Raw genomic sequence first — 24402 nt, forward strand, 5'->3', positions numbered from 1 at the left:
AAAATAGGAAGCATAGTCATATCGTGTCGTGGCTCACGCGGAACTACAGCCAAATTTCTCTCCAGCTCTACAGCCAGTTGTTGGTGTTATTGACACATCGGCAGGTAAATTCGATCTTATAAAAACACTGTCAGCTATTTTCGAATACATAGAGGGGTGCATGTACATCGTTCACTGGGTATCAAGGGGTTAAACAAACGCGAGAAAAGGAAGGGGCCGTAGAAAAAGTGTTGACGTCTTCTCTTCTTGGCGTGCAGGTAGAATTTTTGCACCTATTCCAAATTCAGATGTGTTGTGTAGGCCTGCATGCATTTTCAGGACGTAAACATCTATCTATCTATCTATCTATCTATCTATCTATCTATCTATCTATCTATCTATCTATCTATCTATCTATCTATCTATCTATCTATCTATCTATCTATCTATCTATCTATCTATCTATCTAATGATGGAAATAATGCATTCAACTTAGCTATAGCAGATTAGGTGCTTTTGTTTGTTTGATTGTTTGTTTGTTTTCTTTGCTGTTGAACATTTTGCAAGATGCATGAAATCAAATGGTAATGCATGCAAAAACCTGCGATCCATGCAGAAAAAGTATTGCACTAGTGCACTGACGCCGTGCATGCATGTTGGTCTGTGGAAATTAATGTTTAACAAGCTCGCCGACTTCTTTTGCAACCTTCATGGTTTGTGTATTTTTAGTGAGCTGTCTTGTAACCTTGTAACAACACTGTATCAAAGGTGCGCTGTGTAAATGTGCACTGCGCATCCTGTAGTTTATTTCCAGAAGTCATGTTGTCCATTCACAAATGTTTTCAGGAATACCCACCATCATCAACCCCTAAGTATATTACGACAGGGAAAATTACACTTTTTCATACATGCAAAGGTGGATCTCCTCCATTGTCCGTCATTTTCAATATCCAGAAATAGACATTTTTTTGTATTTTTTGCTATTTAAAACGACTGACCAAATCCAGGATGAATGTCTAGATATGTCTTACCCTCTTAATTAAGACTTCATTCCTAACAGCACCCCAAGGGAGCAGCGTGGCAGGACAATACCATGCTCAGGGTATCTCAGTCATGGAGAAGGATGGGGAGAGCACTGGCCTTTTGTATTACTTTATGTTACATTACATTAAACTTAGGTGACACTTTTATCCAAAGTGACCCACAGTTGCTATTTTTCAGGGTAGTGTAGTGGTTACAGTCCCTGGATCAATGTGGGGGTTAAGTGCCTTGTTTAAAGGACCAGTTCAGTCAATTTCAAAATGCTATTGTATTGCTCACGCTACCCTTCACTTGTCAGTACCCGGTGATGCCACATTTTTCGGCTAAGCCCTTTCCGAGATATGGGCTATTCTAATGGGGGCAGCGCTTGTTTACATTTTTTTAAAAAAAAATAACATAGGCCTACTCCAAATATTTTCCCAAAAGGTACTGCTGTTTGTTAGTTGTCTGCTGAAGTTGTATAACCTTTCGGATGTTTTTGGGAATAAATAAAACTGTTTTCTTTAAATGTAAACAAAGCGCTGCCCCCATTACAATGAGCAAGATCTCGGAAAAGGCTAAAGAAGGGAAAAAAAACGTCAGGTACTGACAAGTCCAGGGTAGTGTGAGCATTACAACTGCATGTTGAAATTGACCGAACTGGTCCTTTAAGGGCACTTCAGCCACGGATGGAGGTGTAGGAACAAGAATCAGGTTTTGGAATCTATAACCCCCAGATCGAAAGACCAACTGCCTAACCACTTGGCCAGTGGTTCTCAACCTTTTGAATTAACGCCCCCTTCTCCTCATCACAAGCCATCCCAACTCCCCCTTGACCTGACCATAAGCCTGCCAACGCCCCCCTTTAGTATTATAAAGTAAAATAGACTAATATAACCCAAGACAACTAAGCTCCAACCACCCCTTCTCAGCTGTATCCTTCTCAACGCCCCGATAGGGCTTCCCAACGTCCCCCTAGGTGTGAAGTGAGAAACACTACACTACGCCCTGACCAAAGAGGGTGTATTGAAGAAATAGGATTAAAACCCCACCCACCCAATGCAAAAGTGCAGCTTATAACCAAGTTTTGAACATTGAAATGTAATTTAGAAGGTACCAAACTGTTTTGATGTAAATGGGAAAAAAAGAAAGAAATTTGGATTACAACACTACAAAACTGTTTTGCGTAATAATTTGGAACAGAGCATTTTGGGCATTTTAAGGTTTTTTTATATTTTTAAAAAATACTGTTATCATTGGAAGGTTAATTCAAAAACTTTTTGATTTTACTCTAATGGCTGATGACCTGAAAATGATGACGACTGTTATTTCTATTGATTATTTGGGAAAACGGCAAAAAATGTCATTTGCGTAATAATGTGAAATGCGGTGTATTTATATGCACCTTAATTCCGTTCTGGATGAATGAAAGTAACTCTACCCTCTCTGCTCTATTTCTATCTATGTCTCTCTCTATCTCTCTCTCTCTATCTCTCTCTCTCTCTCTCTCTCTCTCTCTCTCCCCTCTCTCCCCCTCTCCCTCTCTCTCTCTCTCTCTCTCTCTCTCTCTCTCCCTCTCTCTCTCTCTCTCTCTCTCTCTCTCTCCCCCCCCCCCTCTCTCTCTCTCTCTCTCTCTCTCCCTCTCTCTCTCTCTCTCTCTCTCCCCTCTCTCTCTCTCTCTCTCTCTCCCTATCCTCTTTCTCTCCCCCCCCTTTCTCTCTCTTTCCCTATCCTCTCTCCCTCCTTATCCTCTCTCTCTCTCTCCCCCCCTCTCCCTCTCCCTCTCTCTCTCTCTCTCTCTCTCTCTCTCTCTCTCTCTATCTCTATCTCTATCTCTCCCTCTCTCTCTCTGTCTCTCTCTCTCTCTCCCCCCCAGACAAGAAATGGCCGAACTGAAGCTGTCAATCAAACAGGAGGAACCGTCGGATGAGGAAGAGGAAGAGGAGGATGAAGAGGAAGAGGAAGAGGAAGAGGAAGAGGGTGTTGACGAGGAGGATGAGGAGACGTACGTGGTGAAAATCAAAATGGAGGACGAGGATGAGGTACATGTGTAGTGTAGTCCAATAGGAAGTTTCTAAACACTGTTTGAGAAGACTTTAAAAGTACAACTAACTTGAAGGGACACTGCGTGAGATTTTTACTTGTTTATTTCCAGAATTCATGCTGCCCATTCACTAATGTTACCTTTTTCATGAATACTTACCACCAGCATCACATTCTAAGTATTCATTATGACTGGAAAAAATGCACGTTTCATACATAAAAAGGGGGAACTTCTCCATGGCCCGCCATTTTGAATTTCCAAAAATAACCATTTTTAGCTGCAAAAATGACTGTACTTGGACCATACTAGAAAATGTTTGTTTAATTCTTAGCAAACTTTCATGTAAAGATCAAATTTGGCAATAGGTAGCCCAATTTCAATGTGCAGCATAGTTGCAGTACCTTTGACCATTTCCTGCACAGTGTCCCTTTAAAACTACAACTAACTTGAAGGAGACCTATGTGGTAGAAACCGAGATGGAGGACGAGGATGAGGTAATTGTAGTTAGAAAATCAAGTCAGTTGCACTTGTAGTTAGAAAATGTCAGAAGCCATATTTCACTTTCAACTTTGTTAGGGAATGCAAATAAACAATGGTTGAATTGTACCTTTCTCCTGTACTTCCAGTCATTCTCAGAGTCTGGCCTTGCAAATTCTAGCTCCAAGCTAGCAGTTATCATAGAATCCCATGAGTCCAGCTAGCAGCTAGTCCATGGTTTTTAGTGGCTAGCTGGTCCCATAAGACTCATTGGTAATTGTTAGCAGCTGACTGGTCCCATAAGACTCAATGGTAATTGTTAGCAGCTAGCTGGTCCCATAAGACTCAATGGTAATTGTTAGCAGCTAGCTGGTCCCATAATATTCAATGGTAATTGTTAGCGGCTAGCTGGTCCCATAAGAATCAATGGTAATTGTTAGCGGCTAGGTGGTCCCATAAGACTCAATGGTAATTGTTAGCAGCTAGCTGGTCCCATAAGACTCAATGGTAATTGTTAACAGCTAGCTGGTCCCATAAGACTCAATGATAATTGTTAGCTTGGAACTAGAAGTAACATCACCAGACTATGAAAACAGCTGAAAGAACAGAATTCAAGTAAAACTCAATCATGTCCATACAAGGATACAAGGGGAGGTGTAAACTGTGCTTATTTCCAGAAATGGCACCGTTACTATCTCTTTAAAACTTAAATAGAGTTGTGTAGCCCAGTCGTTCTTAACCTGGGGTGCGGGCACCCCCTGGGGGTGCACCAGAGATTTCAGGGGGTGCACGGAATTTTGTTTGTGTTGCGGTTGTGACCAAAATTCTGCAAGCGAACATTATAATTAGGCCAAATCTAAACCAAATTAAAACATGTTTCGGTCCCCATGTAAAGGCATAAGGTATTGATCAAGCAAGAATCATTGTAATTAATCACTAAAATAATGTTTAGTGTGTATGTACGTGTAGACGTTTGAGTTGGGGGTGCGCGACTTGTCTTGGGCACAGGTAAGGGGGTGCGTTAAGAAAAAAAGGTTAAGAGCCACTGGTGTAGCCCCTTGATGCACACCATACCTCCAGTGGCACTCTGTAATCAGGGTTGCCAGATGACACTGATGATTTCCAGACCAAAGCATGCTCAAAACCCACCTGGAAACACTAAATTCCACCCAATTTGAACCAAATTCTATTCATGTATATGGCCATAACTTTTCAGAAAAAAAACAAATGCCCCTTTTAACCCATTTTTACCCACAGACGACCATCCTAAGTAGCCCAGTTGGGTGGGAAACAGCCCAATCTGGCAACACTGTCTGTAATAGCCATTGAAAAGTTAACTGCCATATTACTACACTGCTATGACATAACACAGGGCCTTCGGTAATGCACTACAACTTGGTCATTTCCATTCTGGTAACAGACAATTTATAACATTGCATCTTTAACAGGTTGTATATTTTGCATTAACAGGCCTACGATGACGAACTCGCATCAGAGGTCGAAGAAGAGGACGATGACGATGAGGAAGCATTTTCTAGCGATGGGGAGGAGGAGGAGGAAGTGGACCAAGCCTCCATGTCCGACACGGATTACGGTCCCCCAACGGCTATCGACTTGTCCTCCAAATGGCTACAAAATAACGACCGGGTGCTGCGGTCTGGGCCCTCGGCAGCACCTGAGGTACAGTATATACTAGATACCATAGTTGTAGTCTTTCTAATGATTCCTCAGCATTGGTTTCTATAACTGCTTTGATGCCAGGAAACTACAACTCAAACACATGCTATGGTGCTAAGTGGTTAGCAATGACGCCATATTTGTAGTGCACTAATGATGCCTCAGCCTTCGTGTCAATGGCTGCTTTGGTGCAAAGACACTACAACTCAAACATGTGTCGTGGTGCTAAGATGTTACCAATGTGGTACCAATGTTCTCCCAAGACACTACCTTGAAGTTCCAACATGACTCCCATGTCTCCCCTAGCCACACGCCAAGTTGCGGATGACAGAAGTCCTACTACCCCTGCTTGATAAAAGAAAAAAATTTTTTTTGAAAATGTTTAGACTGTAATTAGTTAACCTATAGAAACTTGTTTCAGGACAATAGACTTAACAGCCATCTTTGTAGAATTAGTGCACGTAATATAGCCATGCTAACACAAGCGTATGGCAGAGTATGGTTTACCCGGAGCCATACAGAGGGAGAGTCGGCCAATCTCCACTGTGTCCTAGGGCCGACTTCCGCATGAGCAAAATTACCGGTAGCTGTTTGGCGTCTCAGAACGGCTCAGCGTTGCGAATGTTAGTTCCTAGAAGTGGTCGTAGCACACAGCAAATGCAATGTAATGCAATGCATGGAATATGACAAGACTTGCTGTTCGTAGTAATAACTTCATATAAACATCACAGATGGTAAACCTGTTGTGATTATCATTACCGAGATAGTTGATAGTTTACATATTTGTGGTGATTACCCCGCAGTATTGTTCGTTAGTCCTTATTTTTTGGCTTTTTATGTGGTGGTTCTATGTTAAGTCTATGGAAAGACAGCCGCTTTAGGCACGAACTCAATCTCGTTGAAAGGCGGGGCTGCAAAAATGTCCTGGTCCTCCATTCGCGTAACTCTCCCTCTGTATGGCTCTGGGTTTACCCGGAGCCTTTTTGGCTATCATAAAACCATGTGGCCAGTTGGGCTGTAACGATACACTCACTCAACTCACGATTCGGTTCGCGTCATGATTTTTGACCCACGGTTTGATACACCAACGTCCTCCTGCCGCTCCTCTGTTGCTGGGGGAGTTTAGAACCAAGTGTAGTCTTTCCTCCTATTGAAAGCCATCATAAATCATGGGCATTGAACTACAAAAATGGCCTTTACCCTTGTTCTTTGCAGACACTATTACCAGAGATATTCTTGACAGAGATACGTTATTTTGGTTCTTTTCCGCTATCCACTTTATGTCGGGTTAACAGCCCTTTAGGAGACCTTCGGTTAGAAGAACTTCGGAGTCCCGAGGTTGAGAATAAATGAAGTCCTCTTAGCGCTGTAGATTGCGGTAGCGCACGTCTTGTGCAAACACCTCAAAAAGAGAAGAAGAAGGAGGGGACAACGCCCCCTTTTGAGTGGGCGTGTTTTGATTCCTCTTGATTAAAATTCCAACCTCTTTGCTATTACCACAAAGCGCGGCAACGACCAAGTTTGATTTGACAGACGTCCTGCTGCCGCTGCTCTGTCGTTGAGAGTGTGGAACCAAGTGTAGTCATTCCTCCCATTGAAAGCCATTATAAATCATGGGTATTGAACTACAAAAAATGGCCTTTGTTTACCATTGTTCTTTTGCAGACACTATTGCCACAGAGCTCGGCCACGACCAAGTTTGATTTGACAGACGTCCTGCTGCCGCTGCTCTGTCGTTGAGAGTGTGGAACCAAGTGTAGTCATTCCTCCCATTGAAAGCCATTATAAATCATGGGTATTGAACTACAAAAAATGGCCTTTGTTTACCCTTGTTCTTTTGCAGACACTATTGCCACAGAGCTCGGCCACGACCAAGTTTGATTTGACAGACGTGCTGCTGCCGCTGCTCTGGTGTTGGGAGTGCAGAGGAGAGTTCAGCACGTCATGCGACACAATGTACCACCAGAAGGCCTACCGCTGCCTCAGGTGCATACGGAGGAAGAGGACCATGAGGAAGAGGAAGAGGAGGACGACGAGAAGGAGGGGAGGTAGTCAAGATGGCGGAGAAGCTAAGGTAGGTACAACCAGGGGGGCAGGATTTGGCTGGTTAGCTTCGCCGATTAGCAATTCGCCATTTTCGCATTTCCGACATCCACTTCGCTCAATGATGATTGGTGGGTACGTGAGTTTAGTGTTGGGCGCACAGACCTTTACAGGTCTGTGGTTGGGCACCTCCATCGTCCAATGCCCGTCTTCCATATAGCTTTCTGGTTGACCGTAAGTCAGTCCGTAACGTGGCACGTAATTGGCTGAGTAAACTGTCAGCGAAAATAACTCCATTTTGGAAGCTGTAAAAACGTTACATTTTGGCTGAATTCACTAGCCTAGCATTTCCCATTGAAATGACTGGAGGCGGGACTTATTCACTCTCTCCAGTTCTTATACTACCTCCATGGGTACAACACCATGATGATGGTCGTTGATGGTACCACCTGACATGTGCTCCTTGTTTAATTTCAACTGTTAGGTTTTAGAGTGAGGAGTCTGAACAGGACAAAGCATGATAAGAGAGATGAAATGGGTGGATTGAGTGGAGGAAATTTGAGAGGAGAGGAGGAGGAGAGGAGAGGAGAGGAGAGGAGAGGAGAGGAGAGAAGGAGCGGGGAGGAGGAGAGGAGGGGAGATGAGAGGAGGAGGAGGAGAGATGAATGGGAAGAGGAGAGGAGAGGAGGAGAGGAGGGGAGGAGGGGAGATGAGAGGAGGAGGAGGAGGAGAGATGAATGGGAGGAAAGAAGAAGAAGAAAAGTCTACTTCTACTTTCTACAACTCTGGTACATCTGTAAATTGGTACATGGTTTTTGTAGTAGCAGACGTGAATGTGGTGCAACTATTGTATGGATTAAATGATGTGTGTGTGTGTGTGTGTGTGTGTTTTTTGCTGTATTACCTAAGAGGCATTGTGTGTACATTAATTACCAAGTTTTTCTCTTCTTTTAAGAGTGCTGACCAAAATATTGTAACACTGAAAGATGAGGAAAGGTCGCACCATGCATAGGTTTCTTTATTACACAGACACGTTTCTGCGTTCTGCCTTCCTCAGTGTGCAGACTGAGGAAGTGCACGCTGAGGAAGGCAGAGTACGAAACGCGTCTGTGTAATTAAGAAACCTATGCATGGTGCAACCTTTTTTCCTCTTTCAGTGTACATTGGTCTGTGTCATTGGTGGGAGGCAGAAGACTGTGCACATCCCAGGGGGAGGAGCAGGACGGTGCGTTCCTTTTTCTAGGCCGAAAACGTTTTTTTTTTTTTACATATTCAATCTCCAATCCATGACTTTTCCAGGACTTCGGGCACCGTGAAGTCAAAGGCAGTATCAGTCCAGGTGGCAGCGGTCAGAAACTTGATGCATCAGGGGAAGATATTCAAGATGGCCGACAACTTGGCACGTCAGTGGAGGACAATGGGAAGGGACCTTTGCAAGATGGCCGACAAACTGAGGCGTCGCACGACAAATGTGGTGGTGGTGATGGTGGTGGTGATGGTGGTGGTGATGTTGTTGAAGCTACTGTGTCGCAAGACAAACGAACATGTCAAGATGGTGGACAAGTTGACACATCAGTGGAAGACAGTGGGAGCCTTAAAAATGGTGGACAAACTGAGGCGTCTCCAACAGATCGGGGGAAGGAGGCGAGCTCGGAGCAGAGAGAGGAAGAAGAAGATCACTCGACACAGGAGGAAGAGGAATGTGGAGGTAGGTCTGCTCATTTGGAGCCAATTTTTGGTCCCTTAGGGGAGATTCTTTCTCTGCACTTTATCCCATTTGGACTAGTGAATCACATTGAAGTACACACACTAGTCCGTAGCAGTGGGCTGCCTGCTGAGCGGCACCCGGGGAGCAGTGTGGGGGTTAGGTGCCCAGCCCTGCTCAAGGGCACTTCAGCCGTTATCCGGTCGGGCATTGAACCAGGAACCCTTGGGTTGCCAACCCAGTGCTCTAACCACTGAGCCACGGCTGTCCACTTTTTTATTTTTATTTAATTTTTTTTTTTTTTATTTATTTTTTTTTTTTTTATTTAATAGGGCTGTAACGATATTGAATCGAACCGAGAAATCGTGATACGCAGAGTCATGATACGGTATCGTGATGCAGGGAGGCAGTACCTTTTCAAAGTTTTCTTACCCTTAGGTCTACAAAAACAACCACTTGACATGATTTGATAGAGCCTCTAAGCTTAATACTAGTCAAAATACTAATATTAAACATTAAATATTAAAAAAATACTAGTACTAATATTAAACATTACTTAAAGATGACAGAGTACATTATACTCACGAAAGCTATTCAATTACATTACAACTGTCTTTTGACGTATTTAAACCCATCGTAAAATACGGTTATTGAACTACAATACTGTACTTCTCCCATTGAAACCCAGTATAGGACGCTGCTTTTGATCCACAAAAATGTCTGCCTGCAGGCACCCTGTACATTGACAGCCAGGGTCACACGTCGGCCAGGCACCGGCGGAGAGACAGCCTGGAAGAGGACGACCCTGCAGACGTCTCGAGAGACGAGGACGAGGACGAGGACAGTCAAGACGCCAAGGACGACTCTGAAGACGTACGTTTGTTTACCCAAAGTGCTCTACACCTGTTGCCTGTTCTTGTCTAGCACAATGTTTCTCAAATTGTGGGCTGTGAAGGTATTCCAAGTGGGCCTTGGAATCATTTTTTTTTTTTCAAGAAGATATTCGTGTGTGTTGCTGTTAACTATTTATTTCAGTTGTGCTGTTTATTTGGCCAGTGGCATTTTTGAACATTTTGAGTGGGCCCCAAGTTGGAAATGGTGGAGAACCCCTGGTCTGGTACTTATTTGACCTGGTTAACAAAAAATATTAAATATAATTTTTTAATAATATGATGATGATTTAAATGATTCAAACCTGTGTTAGATGGTGGCCACTGTAGGTATTGCAACTATGCTGCTCATTGAAACAGTTCTGCCTATTGCCAAATTTGATCTTTTGAATTCATGCTGCCCATTCACAAACTTTACATTTGTCATGAATACTTACCACCACGGTCAAATTCGAATTGTTCATTATGACTGAGGAAATTGCACTTTTCATACATGAAAAGGGGGATCTTCTCCATGTCCGCCATTTTGAAATAGACATAGAGAAACTGACGTTTTTAGCTGCAAAACTTTTTGTACTTTGGTCATACATACTAGTAAATATTAGTTTGATATTTAGTAAATAATCATGAAAAGAGTTTGATGATGATGATGATGATGATGACTTGCTTTAAGTAATCATTGAAATCTAATTAAATTATATTTTTGTTTACATAATGCAGCAGGTTGATGACGATGATGATGATGGTATAACCAGGCTAGCCTTTTAAAATTATCGTGATTTTGATTTCATGATTTCGTGTCTCTGTTATGCAATAGGAGGATGATGATGATGACGATGACTTTGATTCTGAAGAGGCCAGGACACTGTATAAGTCAATGACGGACTTCAAAATGCACGCCATACGAAGACACGGCATCTTCAACTTCCGCCAAGCCTGCCCCAAATGTGGCAAGTATGTAAAAGAAATGGCCTCTTCAGGTAGCTTAGTTTGTAGTCTTTTACCCCATTGAAACCCATTATCAGACACGATTATTGGACTACACAAAATGGCCTTTTCAGGTAGCCTAGTGTGTTGTCTTTTCTGCCATTGAAACCCATTATAAAACATGACTATTGGACTACAAAAATGGCCTCATCAGGTAGCCTAGTGTGTAGTCTTTTATCCCAATGAAACCCATTATAAAACATGGCCATAGAACTTTTAAAAAAAAATGGCCTCATCATGTAACCAAGTGTGTAGTCTTTTCTCCCATTTTTTGTGTCTCTGTTCTACACTGTGGCAGGTTCATAACCCTTGTCAGACTACAAAGATGGCTTCCCTAGTAATAATGCCGTTGTCTCTGCTCTCCGCTGTGGCAGGTTCGTGACCCTGGTGGAGAACCTGAGAGGAGACTGGCGCCACTTGTGTGAGAAGCCCAAAGCCAAGAAGACGAACGAGTGTCAACGCTGCGGAGCCCAGTTCCCAATGCAGGCTAGACTGGACGAGCACATTCAGCAACATCACCGCGGTAACTACTATTATTTTACTTTACTATACTTAACTTTACTTTATTTATTTTTCAGGACATTGCACATTAATGAATATATACATACAAAACATACAGTATATGTAAATGTGCCAGATTATAGCACAAATGTTAATTTCCATCTGGTGTCCAAAAATAGGCAGGCTAGATGTTTTCAAGCAGCAAAGAGATTAAAATCACAGATATACAATGTATCCATAAAAACTGTTAGTAACAAAAGGAATGATACAAACATAAGGCATGTTAATAAAAGAAAATTCATCATATATCATCATGTCATTGTTATTATAATAAACCTGGACGAACACGTTCAGCAACATTATATACAGATTCAGATTCATCATACACTTACTAACAATTTAAAGTCATGGAATTATAAAGTAGGTCTTAGAGTGAAAATCTTGCTGCCTGCAAGAAATACTGTGCATATACAGCCATGGAAAAAAATAATTGACCACTGCAAAAAAAATAAATAAAATAAAATGCCCTAAGTGACAACATTGTTTTTATTTGAACTGCGGATGAAATGTTGTCAGTAGTTTATAGAATGACACATTTCATTCAAACACATACCTATCCATAGTAAAATCATATTAAATGAAATTTCTGTGGCCGTATAATTTGTGATTTATCATTTTTTTGCTGCTGCAGGAGACACGCCGGAGTGTCCGGAATGTGGCCGGAAATTTGTGTACCGGAAGAGCATGGAGCGCCACATCACCATCTTCCACCGCCGTGAGTACTAGCTAAATGTTGTAGTCTTTATCTCCACTGAAACCCATTTTAAGATGTGGCTATGGAACTACAAATATGTCCTCTTCTTCAGTTAGCAATTTGTTGTCTTTTCCGCCATTTAAACATGTGATAAGACATGGCTATTGAACTACAGAACAAATGGCTCTTTTGAAACTCGGTTGATGATAGAGTTTGTTCTCCATTCATATCTATTGTAAATGTCTTCTACTGTAACAGTTTAGTAGCAAGGTAGCACCCCAGAACTGCATCATATACGTTTTTTCGATATTCAATTTTTATTTTTTCAATTTATCATAATTCATATTCTGAGGGTTGTTGTATTCCATACTGTTTGTGTAATTTGTAGAGCCAGACAAGAGCTTTCAAATAACACCACTGACATATTTTTGTGACCTACACTGACTGATATAATCAAAGCTGAATGTATAATGTCCTACCCTCATATGTAAACCTTTGCTAGTCTGTTTCTCCCTTAATATTGGTGTCAGATTCACACAAATGCAGTTCTGGGGTGCTACCATGCAACTTAACAGGCACACCGGCAAGTATGATCGAAATCTGTGTCGGTCAGGTCCCAAAGTGTCTGATTTCACGTGAAATGACCCAGAAATGTCTGAAAGCACTAATGTTTAACAAACTCTGAGTACACTGAACTGAATTTGTGTTTCGGAACCCCGATCTGAGTAGCCTACCTGTTCTATTGCGCTTTCCTGAGGTGGAGGTTGGTGTTCATACCGAGTTTCAAAAGGAGTCCATTTTTAAATGTCCTTCTCAATTGCCATGCTTTTAATGGAGTAACAAACTACAGTTTATAATCTATTTTGTCCTTCAGACATTATTATTATTATTATTATTTATCATTATTTTATTATTTCATGTCATTACTGCTATGATTTTATCTTTATTTCATGTCCTTCATCTATTATTAAAACACATAAGAGAGCAGTTGAACCTTTCATTTCACGGCACCTAACCCCACATTGCTCCAGAGGCTGTAACCAATTCCTAGAAAAATGTCAACTGTAAGTTGCTTTGGATGAAAGCGTCAGCTAACTGCATTTTGTGTAATGTAATGTAATTTAAGGAATCGTGAACCTATAATCGTTTCAGATCAAATGTGGCGCGAGGACGTCGCAGAGCTGGAGGGACAAGAGAAGGGCCGTCGGAGAAGGAGGCGGCGGAAGCCGAAAGGGCCCTCCATGGAGCCCCCGATGGTCTGGTGTAGCAAATGCGACCGGGAGTTCACCAGGAACTGCTTCAAGATGCGGCACAAGAGGAGGTACCTTTCACATCTTTTGTAGTCTTTTCCCCTATTGGAACCCATAATAAGATGTGGCTATTGAAATACAAAAATGGCCTCCTCAGGTGGCTTTGTGTGTAGTCTTTTCGCCCATTGAAGCCCATTCTAAGACGTGGATATTGAACTATAAAAAATGACAAGTTGTCCAATATTTTCTGATTGTTTGCATTGTAGTGTTTTTTGTGTTATTCAGGCTTGCCGACTTCTCTTCTGTTATTGAATTATTCATATCTGACTGACCATCTGTCAATTTTAATTTAATTATAATAATCATATAGTAACAAGAAATTTCATTTGAAGCGCCTCTCCAGATACCCAAGGATACTTTACAGGGCTGAATGGTAGCGTCGTGTGTAAAAAGTCTAGTTAGGTAAGTAGTAAGACCGTAATCAAAATAAAACAAAGGTCAACTTACATGTTAAAATAGTATAGCAGCAAATAAAAGTTAATTTAGTAATGGATGCTAAAAGGCACAGCACACAGAACAGCAAGAAACAAAGCAATATAAATCTATCTATCTATCTATCTATCTATCTATCTATCTATCTATCTGTCTGTCTGTCTGTCTGTCTGTCTGTCTGTCTGTCTGTCTGTCTGTCTGTCTGTCTGTCTATCTGTCTGTCTAGGTATGGCTGTATTCGATGTGGGACCAAACACCCTGCCTTGGGGGACACCAGCCAGCCCAACAACGGTAGTTAATCTTGTTATCATTTGTTGCCATATGTAGTCTTCTATCCCATTGAAACTCATGGTTAGACGTGGCTATTGGACTAGTGTGTAGTCTTTTACAAAAATGGCCTCTTCGGGTAGCCAATTTTAGTCTTTATTGTCACTCTAACCTGTGCTCTACCCCATCCACAGTCACGACTCAGGTACTGACTTGGCACTTCAGCCATGGGTGGAGTTTGGCCTTCAAACCTGCAACCTTCCGATTCCAAAACCATCTCTTTAGCCAAACCCCTCCATTCATGGCTGAAGTGCCCCTTGAGCAAGGCACCTAACCCCACCTTGATCCAGAGACTGTAACCAATACCCTGTACTTTAGCAACTGAAGGTCACTTCGGATAAAAGTGTCAACGAAGTATAATGTTAAGGCTCTTCACAGCACACAGTGCTCATTGCACGACATTGCATTTATGCCTCACCGGTGCAAGGGGCAGCTGTGCGGAGGGATGATCTCATACGGTACCATGCTCACGGTACCTCAGTCATGGGGGAGGATGGGGGAGAGCACGGGTTAATTACTCCCCCCACCAACCTGGTGCATCAGGAATCAATCCGGCAACCTTTGGGCTACAAGTCTGACGTCCTAATTGCTTACCCATGACTGCATGACTGATTCAAAGATACAAGATACCTTTTATTGTTATTAAATGGACACTGTGTGAGATTTTTAGTTGTTTATTTCCAGAATTCATGCTGCCCATTCACTAATGTTACCTTTTTCATGAATACTTACCACCACCATCAAATTCTAGGTATTCATTATGACTGGAAAAATTGCACTCTACATACATGAAAAGGGGGATCTTCTAGAATGGTCTGCCATTTTGAATGTCCAAAAATAGCCATTTTAGCTTCAAAAATGACTGTACGTGGACCATACTAGAAAATATTTCTTTATTACCTTGTAAACTTTCATGTAAAGATCAAATTTGGCAATAGGCAGCCCAGTTTCAATGAACAGCATAGTTGCAGTACCGTTTTTGACCATTTCCTGCACAGTGTCCCTTTAAGGAAAGTATAATGATTTTTGAGCTTAACACAGCCCTGCAAGTGTGCGTTCAGTATTGTGACTGCTTTGGGGAAGAAGCTGTTCCTACTGTGACCAGGGCTGGACTGGGGGGAGAAATAGGGCCCGGGCACTTTTGACTTAAAGGGGCCCCTCATGGGGGAGGAATAGGACCTGGGCACTTTTGGCTTCAAGGGGCCCCCTCATGGGGGAGGAATAGGGCCGGGGCACTTTTGGCTTCAAGGGGCCCCCTCATGGGGGAGAAGTAGGGCACGGGCACTTTTGGCTTCAAGGAGCCCCTCATGGGGGAGAAATAGGGCCCAGGCACTTTTGGCTTCAAGGAGCCCCTCATGGGGGAGAAATAGGGCCCGGGCACTTTTGGCTTCAAGGGGGCCCCCATGGGGGAGAAATAGGGCCCGGGCACTTTTGACTTCAAGGGGCCCCCTCATGGGGGAGAAATAGGGCCCGGGCACTTTTGACTTCAAGGGGCCCCCTCATGGGGGAGAAATAGGGCCCGGGCACTTTTGACTTCAAGGGGCCCCCTCATGGGGGAGAAATAGGGCCCGGGCACTTTTGACTTCAAGGGGCCCCCTCATGGGGGAGAAATAGGGCCCGGGCACTTTTGACTTCAAGGGGCCCCCTCATGGGGGAGAAATAGGGCCCGGGCACTTTTGACTTCAAGGGGCCCCCTCATGGGGGAGAAATAGGGCCCGGGCACTTTTGACTTCAAGGGGCCCCCTCATGGGGGAGAAATAGGGCCCGGGCACTTTTGACTTCAAGGGGCCCCCTCATGGGGGAGAAATAGGGCCCGGGCACTTTTGACTTCAAGGGGCCCCCTCATGGGGGAGAAATAGGGCCCGGGCACTTTTGACTTCAAGGGGCCCCCTCATGGGGGAGAAAAAGGGCCCGGGCACTTTTGACTTCAAGGGGCCCCCTCATGGGGGAGAAATAGGGCCCGGGCACTTTTGACTTCAAGGGGCCCCCTCATGGGGGAGAAATAGGGCCCGGGCACTTTTGACTTCAAGGGGCCCCCTCATGGGGGAGAAAAAGGGCCCGGGCACTTTTGACTTAAAGGGACCCCTCATAATTAGCAGTGCAGAACTGACTCACCCGTGGGCCCCGCTCCCTTGTGGGCCCCTATTTTCAGATATGTTAAAAAAGAAATATTATTATTTTTTAACATTTCTGACAATAGGGCCCACAAGGGTACGTTGCCCACCGGGAAATGGCCGCTATGCCAGATGGCCATTCCAGCCATGACTGTCACTGTGTAATGTGGCATCTTTAACAGTTGCTATGGTTATTGTCATTCTAACTTGGCTAGGAACTGGAGAAGGGAACAATAACAGCAGCGCTGAGAAGGAGTCATCGAGGGACACGCGTACGGACAACCAGGTGCAGTGTGTAGTCTTTTCTCACAGTGAAACCCATTATAAGACGGGGCTGTTGAACTACAAAAATGGCCTCTTCAGGTAGCCTGGAGTGTAGTCTTTTCTCCCATTGAAACCCATTATAATATATACACTATGTTTGACACCCCTGGTCTGAAGTTTGGTGCCTTCTTTATTTTCTCTAGGACCCTATTATATGGTTATTTGTTTCCATGACTTGGTTGAGTGTTTGGACTATCTTCTCTGCTTAAAAAAGACGCCAAACTGCAGCATATTAAAACGGATTATATTGCTTTTTCTAGGACCCTATAGGTATATGGTCCTAAGTCTAGTGTTTCCACCCACGCCGGTCTCCCCTCCATTACTTTGAAAACTGCTGGTCTAGTTTATGACGCCAAAAATAAGCTTAAATCACTGTTGTTGGTTTTTTTAAAATATATTCTTGTTTTCTCTAGGACCCTGAGGTGTGTTTCCATGACCTGAAGGAGAGCTTTGACTATCTCCATGGTTTCCAGAAGCACGCCAAATTGGAGCACGGGGTGCGAGACTTCCGGGAGCTGTGCCCCGACTGTGGCAAATTCATCACGCTCCGAAACTTGGTGAGTAACATATTAGTGACATAAATAACATAATTATGTAGTCTTTCATGCCATTGAAACCCATGATAAAGCTCAGCTATTGAACTACAAAAATGGCGTAAACAACGTTAGGCTACCTGAGGAGGACATTATTGTAGTTCAATAGACGTGTTTTATTATGGGTTTCAATGGGAGAAAAGACTTCCGGGAGCTTTGCCCCGAGTCGACTGTGGCAAATTCATCACGCTCCGTGTAAAGGAGGCTACCTAGCAGAGTTGGCGTGGAACGTTGGTAAACCTCATACAGTGTCGATGCTGTTGGGCCATGAGACTGGTCTCTTGGTCTAGCGGTATCGTACTGTGTCTCCCATTGCTGAACCGTTGTAGTTGACGAGGTCGCACGTTCGATCTCCCGAGGGGGGTGAACAGGTGAAAGATGACCTACGTCACATCCGCAACATGATGAGTTACACATTTATAATGTATTACTAACATTGGAGCAACGTCTACCTAACCACCTAACTAAACAATATGTAACTCACTGAGTGGTCGAGGATTTTAGGCCTAACTTTATGGCCTGACTGTGGCAAAGTCATCACCCTCTGAAAACATGCTGAGGAACATACTAGTGATGTGGTACTAATTACAACTTGACACTGCATTAACATTACATTACATAACGCCTGGCAGACGCTGGGGGGCGTGTGTGTGTGTGTGTGTGTGTGTGTGTGTGTGTGTGGACTGTACAATAGACTTTTTACTTTTTAATGCACTGCTGTATGGTCACTTTCTCTTTCTCTCTCTCTCTCTCTCTCTCTCTCTCTCTCTCTCTCTCTCTCTCTCTAGCTAGAGATGTAGGGCCTTGAACGAATGCCTGACTTGCATATGATGTGTGTGCTGGGAGGGTTGTTTGGGGCGGGGGTGGATGCAGCATTTGTATGTGTGTTTTCTGTCTGTTTGTGTCTATCTGTGTTTACATCCTGTTTTTTACCCTGTGAGACCAAAGGCAATTTTCATGCGTGCATGATAATAAAGTCTAATCTAATCTAATCTAATCTAATCTAATCTTGTCTCCAGGTGAGCGGGGGTCCTCCCCATGTCTGTGAGCATAAGTCCCGCCCCAACACCTGCTCCGAGTGCAACAAGGGATTCGCCAGCGAGAAGGGACTCCTGAGTCACATGGGCCGCGTCCACTCCGACAAAAGAGTCCCCTACACGGTAGGTAGCCATTTTTGTAGTCCAATAGCTGTGCTTTATGATGGGTTTCAGTGGGAGAAAAGACTACACACTAGGGCTAACTGAGGAGGTTGTTGGAAGGTGGCCATTTTTTTCCTGACATTTTAGTTCCATTTCCATGTCTTATGGCTCATTCCAGACACACTCGCTAAAGTCAGCTAAACCGCGGCGGTTGCCATGGTTGTAGAACTACAACTTCCGCTTCAACTGTCAGGAACGAGAGCTGAAATATTCAGGTAGGAGAAGTGCTATCTCCTACTAGTTTGGATTGTGTCTGGAATGGGCCATTATAATGGCTTTCAATGGTATAAATTAAAAGACTACACCTGCAGAGGCAATTTTTGTAGTTCAATAGCCACATAGTATAATGGTTTTCAATGGTATAAAAGACTACACCCTTACCCTAACCGAAGAGACCATATTTGTTGGTCAAGTCAACGAATTGGCTATTCAGACAATTAGCTTATGAATGCTTATAAATTCAGTTTAATTCCATGTTACTGCTAATGGTTATTGTTGCAGGAGTGTGTTAATGACATGGAAATAACATGTGAATAATTGGCTATTTTTGCCATCTTAAAAAAAAGACGGACAGTTCCAAGAAGCACTCCAGCTGGACTTCATTCTGTCTTGCTTGTTAATCGTCCCTGTTGTGTCCACAGATACGCTGCATGTTCTGCCTGAAGCGCTTCGCCTACCGGCGGCAGAAGATCGAACATGAGAAGGTAAAAACGCCATGTTTGTAGTTCGTTACTCATCCCTTCACACTGTTGAGATGGACATAAAAACTCCATCTCCCAGCAGGCCAGCCATATGGAGCTTAATTCTCATAATTCTCTTCTCATATTTAGTTCTCTTCTCATAGTTCTCTTCTCATAATTCTCGCTGTGGTATTGCTGTATGATATAGTATAGTAATGTAATGTCTATTTGACTCTGCACTACACTGTTCTATTCTAGTACCGGTATGTCCACATTAACGAAGAGATTCAATTCTACCTCTATTTTATTCTATTCAACTGTATTATATTATGTTATATATATTTAACTCTGCACTGTTTTATTCTATTATGTCCACATTAATATAGAGATTAAATTCTACTTCTATTTAATTCGATTCAACTCTACTCTCTTCTATTCTATTAGGTCCACATTAACGAGGAGATTAAATTCTACTTCTATTTAATTCTATTCAGCTCTATTCTATTATATCTATTTAACTCTACTCTGTTCTATTGTATTAGGTCCACATTAACGAGGAGATGAAGTTCTACTGTCGCCATTGTCCAATGAGATTCTCCGACCTGACGAGCCGCAGCGCCCACCTCAAGTCCCACGGCCGCATCTACTCCGTATTCACCTGCAAGGTAACTCAGGAGGCACTCGGCTACATGTAGAGGCCATATTTGTAGTTCAGTTGCCACTTCTTATAATGGGTTTCAATGGGGGAAAAGACTACACACTAGGCTATCTGAAGAGGCCATATTTGTAGTTCATTGCCACTTCTTATAATGGGTTTCAATGGGAGAAAAGACTACACTCCTTCTAGATGTACATGCACATGCACGTGCACATGAAAGAGAAGAGAAGAACATGGACAGGTATTGAGTGATGATGTTGAAAAAATATGTTGATGGCTTTACTGATATTCCTCCTCCTCCTCCAGGTGTGTGATCGTACCTTTAAGCAGCAGAAGAATCTGGAGCGCCACATGGTGGTCCACACGGGCATCAAGCCCTACAGGTGTGACTTCTGCGACAAGACCTTCAACCAGGCCGGACACCTCAAGTCACACATACGGGTACGTCAAGACCAGAAGGTCACGGGTTCGAATCCCACCCACGGTGGAGCAATAGGAGCAATTGGGACCCAATGCGATGGCATGTGCAGCATCGCAGCATCGAATCACTTTCACTTTTACCTCTACTGAAAAATGGTGGTGGATCTCCAAGTAGGCTAGGCTACAGTCGAGGGTCAAATTAAACATTTCAGAGAACGATATGCTCATGAGAAGTCCCAGTAAAAGTGCATGCAGGGCTTTATCACTTTTTTCATCACCGGCCAAAATGGCTAGTGGATGTATGTACGGAACGTGTTAATTCCCTTGAGAGCGCAGAAACACAACGCAATACAGTTCAAATCTCAGTAGCGTTGTTACCGTTACTGCACAACCATTACAGTCATCACATGACATCGTTACCCAATTTGACTAGGGAAACCCTCTCGGGTTTGCTGATAAAACACAATGTTTTCAGTCGATAACTTGGCTAGATATGCCTATGCGCGCAGCACGTTGGCTGGCTGCTTTTTTTCTTTCAGTTCGTTCGAGCTCTCGGGTATGTGAAAGAGAGCACGCGTTTGCTCCTCGTGCATACAAGCAGCTGACTCTAACACCAGCCAACTGGCCCAATGCTAGTTAAATTTAAGTTTTGCTGGTAGAAAAGACATATTTACTAGCCACTTTGACCCATTAGGGAGTGTGTGTTTGGCTATATGAGGGAAGGTCCGTTAGATATTCTAAATGTCCGGTATTCTGCAATGCAGCCGGCCACTTGTCCGGCCAGTAAGAATTCTAGCGTGAACACTGGCAGTACACACACCTCGCTATTAGTCACTCGCTCAGCGAATTAAGTCAATAGAATGTCGATGTGTTCCAGCGAGACTCGCAGGCGAGTAGGCGATTACTGCATAAGCGATGCGATGTGGGCGGATCCCGAGTTGAAAATATTGCGAGAGAATAAGCGAGTAACCAATTGGAATGCAGAGTTCGGTACTTCTCGCCAGTTCATCGGCAGTTAAAGCCGCGGAACTTTCAGCGAACGTTCCATGAACGAGTGGCGAGTAGGCGACCAAGCGAAAAGATAGCTTTGTGTGTGTACGCCGCTTAAGGAGAGCCACATTTTTAGATGTGTCCTAGCATCTCTATAAGAGGGTATGTCCGTCCGTCGCTCCGTCTGAAACGCTTTCTTTCAATTGTAATTCCCTCCTGTGTCCACAAGGCGGCGGTGCATAAACGGACGCATCTTTGTCCGCCTGTCGGACTTGTTATCAATGCTTCTTAAGAAAATGAGGACTCCTGGCTCTTCTATTAGATGATTTACCTCTTAACTTCACCTGGTTTACTCCTGAACCAGCTCCTTAGTATATGCCTCTGTCCCTTAATGATTATTCTTTTTTCTGTGTGTCTTCTTGGACGTAGGTCCACACATTAGTAGTCTTTTCTCCTATTGAAACCCATTGTAAAACATGGCTATTGAACTACAAAAATGTCTTCTTTTTGTAGGTGCACACAGGGGAAAAACCGTACCAGTGTCAGCAGTGTGGAGAAGCCTTTAACCACAACGTCAGCCTGAAGAACCACCTGCAGAAGAAACACCCACCAATCACAGAGGAGGACGTCTGGCGACCTGGGAGTAGTCTTTTCTCCCATTGAAACCCATTATAAAACATGGCTATTGGACTACAAAAAAATGGCCTCTTCAGTCAGACTAGTGTGAAGCCTTGTATCCCATTGAATTGACAATGCTGTAAAAGACTCCAAATGGCTAACACTTAACTTGTCATGCGCATGACATGACATAACAGTGTTGTAATGGCGCGTTCCCCAGAGGTAGGACATTCGGTTTGTTTTCATCCATAAATGGGCGTAACGCAAATTTAAGAGCAAAGTACCCGGATGGCCGTTCATGAGTATGGAACGAAGTCGGTTTGCTTCGCTTTTGCCCCAGCTCGCGACTTGAACATTCCGCTTCAACAGGCGTTCCAATGCATTTCAGCAAGTAGGAGGTCAGAAACATCCCATCTCCCACCTGGGGAACGCACCATAACTGTCAGAACAGTATCATGACACGATCATTGACGAGTCATAAACAACATTATTTCAATGTCATAAACGTTTTATTGTCACAGAAAGTTGACATTGTTTGGGCTGTCTTTAGCATTACCGCATGTCACTTCAATTGCAACAGTTATAACACATACCTGCAAACTCGTCACCTTTTGGTGACAGTCACCTTTTCCCCGGTCAATTAGGTCATTCACATGAATCATGTAGAACTGGAGAGTTTTTTTTTGGGGGGGGGGGGGTGTCACCATAAAGAACACTAGAAGATTGGAAAAATGTTGCCTGCTCTGATGAGTCTTGATATCTACTGCAACACTCAGGTGGAATGGTCAGAATTTGGCGTCAGTGACATGAAAACATGGGTCAACCCTGCTGCCTTATATCAATGTTTCAGATTGGAGATATAATACGATAAGGATATTTTCGTGGCACTATTTGGCCCAATTGGTACCAATTTATCTTTGTTGGAATGCCACCGCCTACCTGAGTAGGCAGTGCAGGCAGTTCTGAAGACAAAAGGGGGTCCAACCCAGCATTAGAGAGGGGTTCCTAATGAAGAGGCCGGTGAGTGTAGTTTATAGATTATTCGTAGTTCAAAGTGCTTTGAAGAGCAAGAGAATTTGGTGAAATAAAGTACTTCCCTCATATCTTTTACTGGTGTGGTGTAGGCTATGTAAGCTCACGTTGCCTCTCAGATGGGCCCACTGGCGGCCCCGTTGCTTTGCCATGGTGCTGCGCTGCGTCGATTACAATTATTTTTTTGGGGGGGAGGGGGGTTGTTGGTCCGCTGGAGACTGTCACCTTTTTTTCTTTGACGAGTTTGCAGGTCTGCTAACATGTTAATGACACTGATGTAATGGTTATGACACATCCATGACTGTATTACGACAGTTATGACACTATTATTTCATGCGTATGACGCTGGCGTCAAGTGAAGTGTTACCAACCGATCTGTCAATGGAATGAGTATCATTGCCCCTCAACATCGGACCAGTTCTTCTCTCACTTGTTAATGCCGTGTCTAGACAAGAGCGAACTACGCTGCCTGATAGCGTGGGTAGCAGAAGAAGTTTCACCTTGAATTTGCAGTATTCACTCCAGAAATGTTTGCAGCATTGAAATGTTTGATTCAGCTAATCACATAACGGCTCTGGCTTGACAGCCTGGGACATTCGGAGGTTTTCGCCGAACAGCGTCAGAGCGAATTCGCCTACGATTAGATTGAGTTTAATCGTAAAAATTTGCTCTGGTCGCTCAAGAAGCTTTGCTCCTGGCGAATTCGCGCTGGTAGCGCAGGTCGCATGCGCTCCATAGAGAAATAATGACTTCCGTTCGCTGCGTTCGCTCTTGGTCTGTACATGGCATAAGACTTGGTCTTGCCGTGTGGAGGTCTTCCTTGGGATCGGGATTGAGGGCCTTGGCACATCGGTTCCGACAGCACTGCGGAGCACTTTCGCTTCCGACACAATTCCGACCCCAAAACCCAATTTCACACGAACATTTGCATGGATAGTCAATGGGTGGCTTTGACAAAATAGAAAAAATCGTCAATGGAATCAAACTTTTGCGGAGCAGTGCTCAGCACTCTGTCGGCAGTGTTGCCAGATTGGGAGGGTGCCCGCCCAATTGGGCTACTTGGGATGAGCGTCGGCGGGCAAAAACAGGAAAATTTGGCCATTTGGCGTTTTTTTCATGGCATTTTTTCAGCCGTTTTGGGCCCATAGAAGTCAATGTAATTTGTTGAATTTTGGCGTTTTTTGGGCAGAATTTGGCAACACAGTTTGTCAGAGCCGGTGTGCGGAGGCCCTGAGAATGAAAACATTTTGTCAAGAAAAGACTGAGATTGTGATTTCATAAACCACATAAAGACGTCTCCCTCCCCCCGCCACCCCTTTGGCCAGTTCCTGAGTTTCTGATTCTAATATCAGACAAAAGCTTTCCAGACTGACGTTGCTTTCTGAATGCCGATGTTCTTGGCTTGGAGGTGATGGATTTGGCATTTCTGTTGTTGAAAAAAAACCGAATTATGTCAAGCAGTGGCAATCTTACAATGACTGACCCCACCCCCCACAGAGTCCCCGATCCCAGCGAAATAACATTTGGCGGTTTTCCTGTTTTTCCGACGCACCATTGGTCCGATGTGTCAATATTCCGAAAATGTCCCATTGATCCTACAGCCCTTGGTCTTACAGACAGGTTAGGTT

The 24402-nt window shown here is 43.7% G+C and overlaps 1 protein-coding gene across 1 annotated transcript; it reads left to right on the top strand.

Moving 5' to 3' along the window:
* The first annotated feature begins 54 nt into the window (after positions 1-54).
* LOC134442193 (zinc finger protein 85-like) lies at positions 55-22410 on the top strand. Its single transcript, XM_063192452.1, has 18 exons — positions 55-257; positions 2876-3041; positions 4991-5200; positions 7041-7271; positions 8540-8825; positions 9676-9818; positions 10653-10789; positions 11197-11345; positions 12015-12098; positions 13230-13398; positions 14046-14110; positions 16476-16546; positions 16998-17141; positions 18197-18337; positions 19018-19080; positions 19599-19721; positions 20021-20155; positions 21638-22410. Exons 2-18 carry the CDS (start codon positions 2883-2885, stop codon positions 21785-21787), a joined length of 2460 nt encoding a protein of 819 aa, XP_063048522.1. The 5' UTR covers positions 55-257; positions 2876-2882; the 3' UTR covers positions 21788-22410.
* The last annotated feature ends 1992 nt before the right edge of the window (positions 22411-24402 follow it).

Source organism: Engraulis encrasicolus, unplaced genomic scaffold (genome assembly GCF_034702125.1).
Source record: "Engraulis encrasicolus isolate BLACKSEA-1 unplaced genomic scaffold, IST_EnEncr_1.0 scaffold_123_np1212, whole genome shotgun sequence".
Classification (NCBI taxonomy): Eukaryota; Metazoa; Chordata; class Actinopteri; order Clupeiformes; family Engraulidae; genus Engraulis; species Engraulis encrasicolus.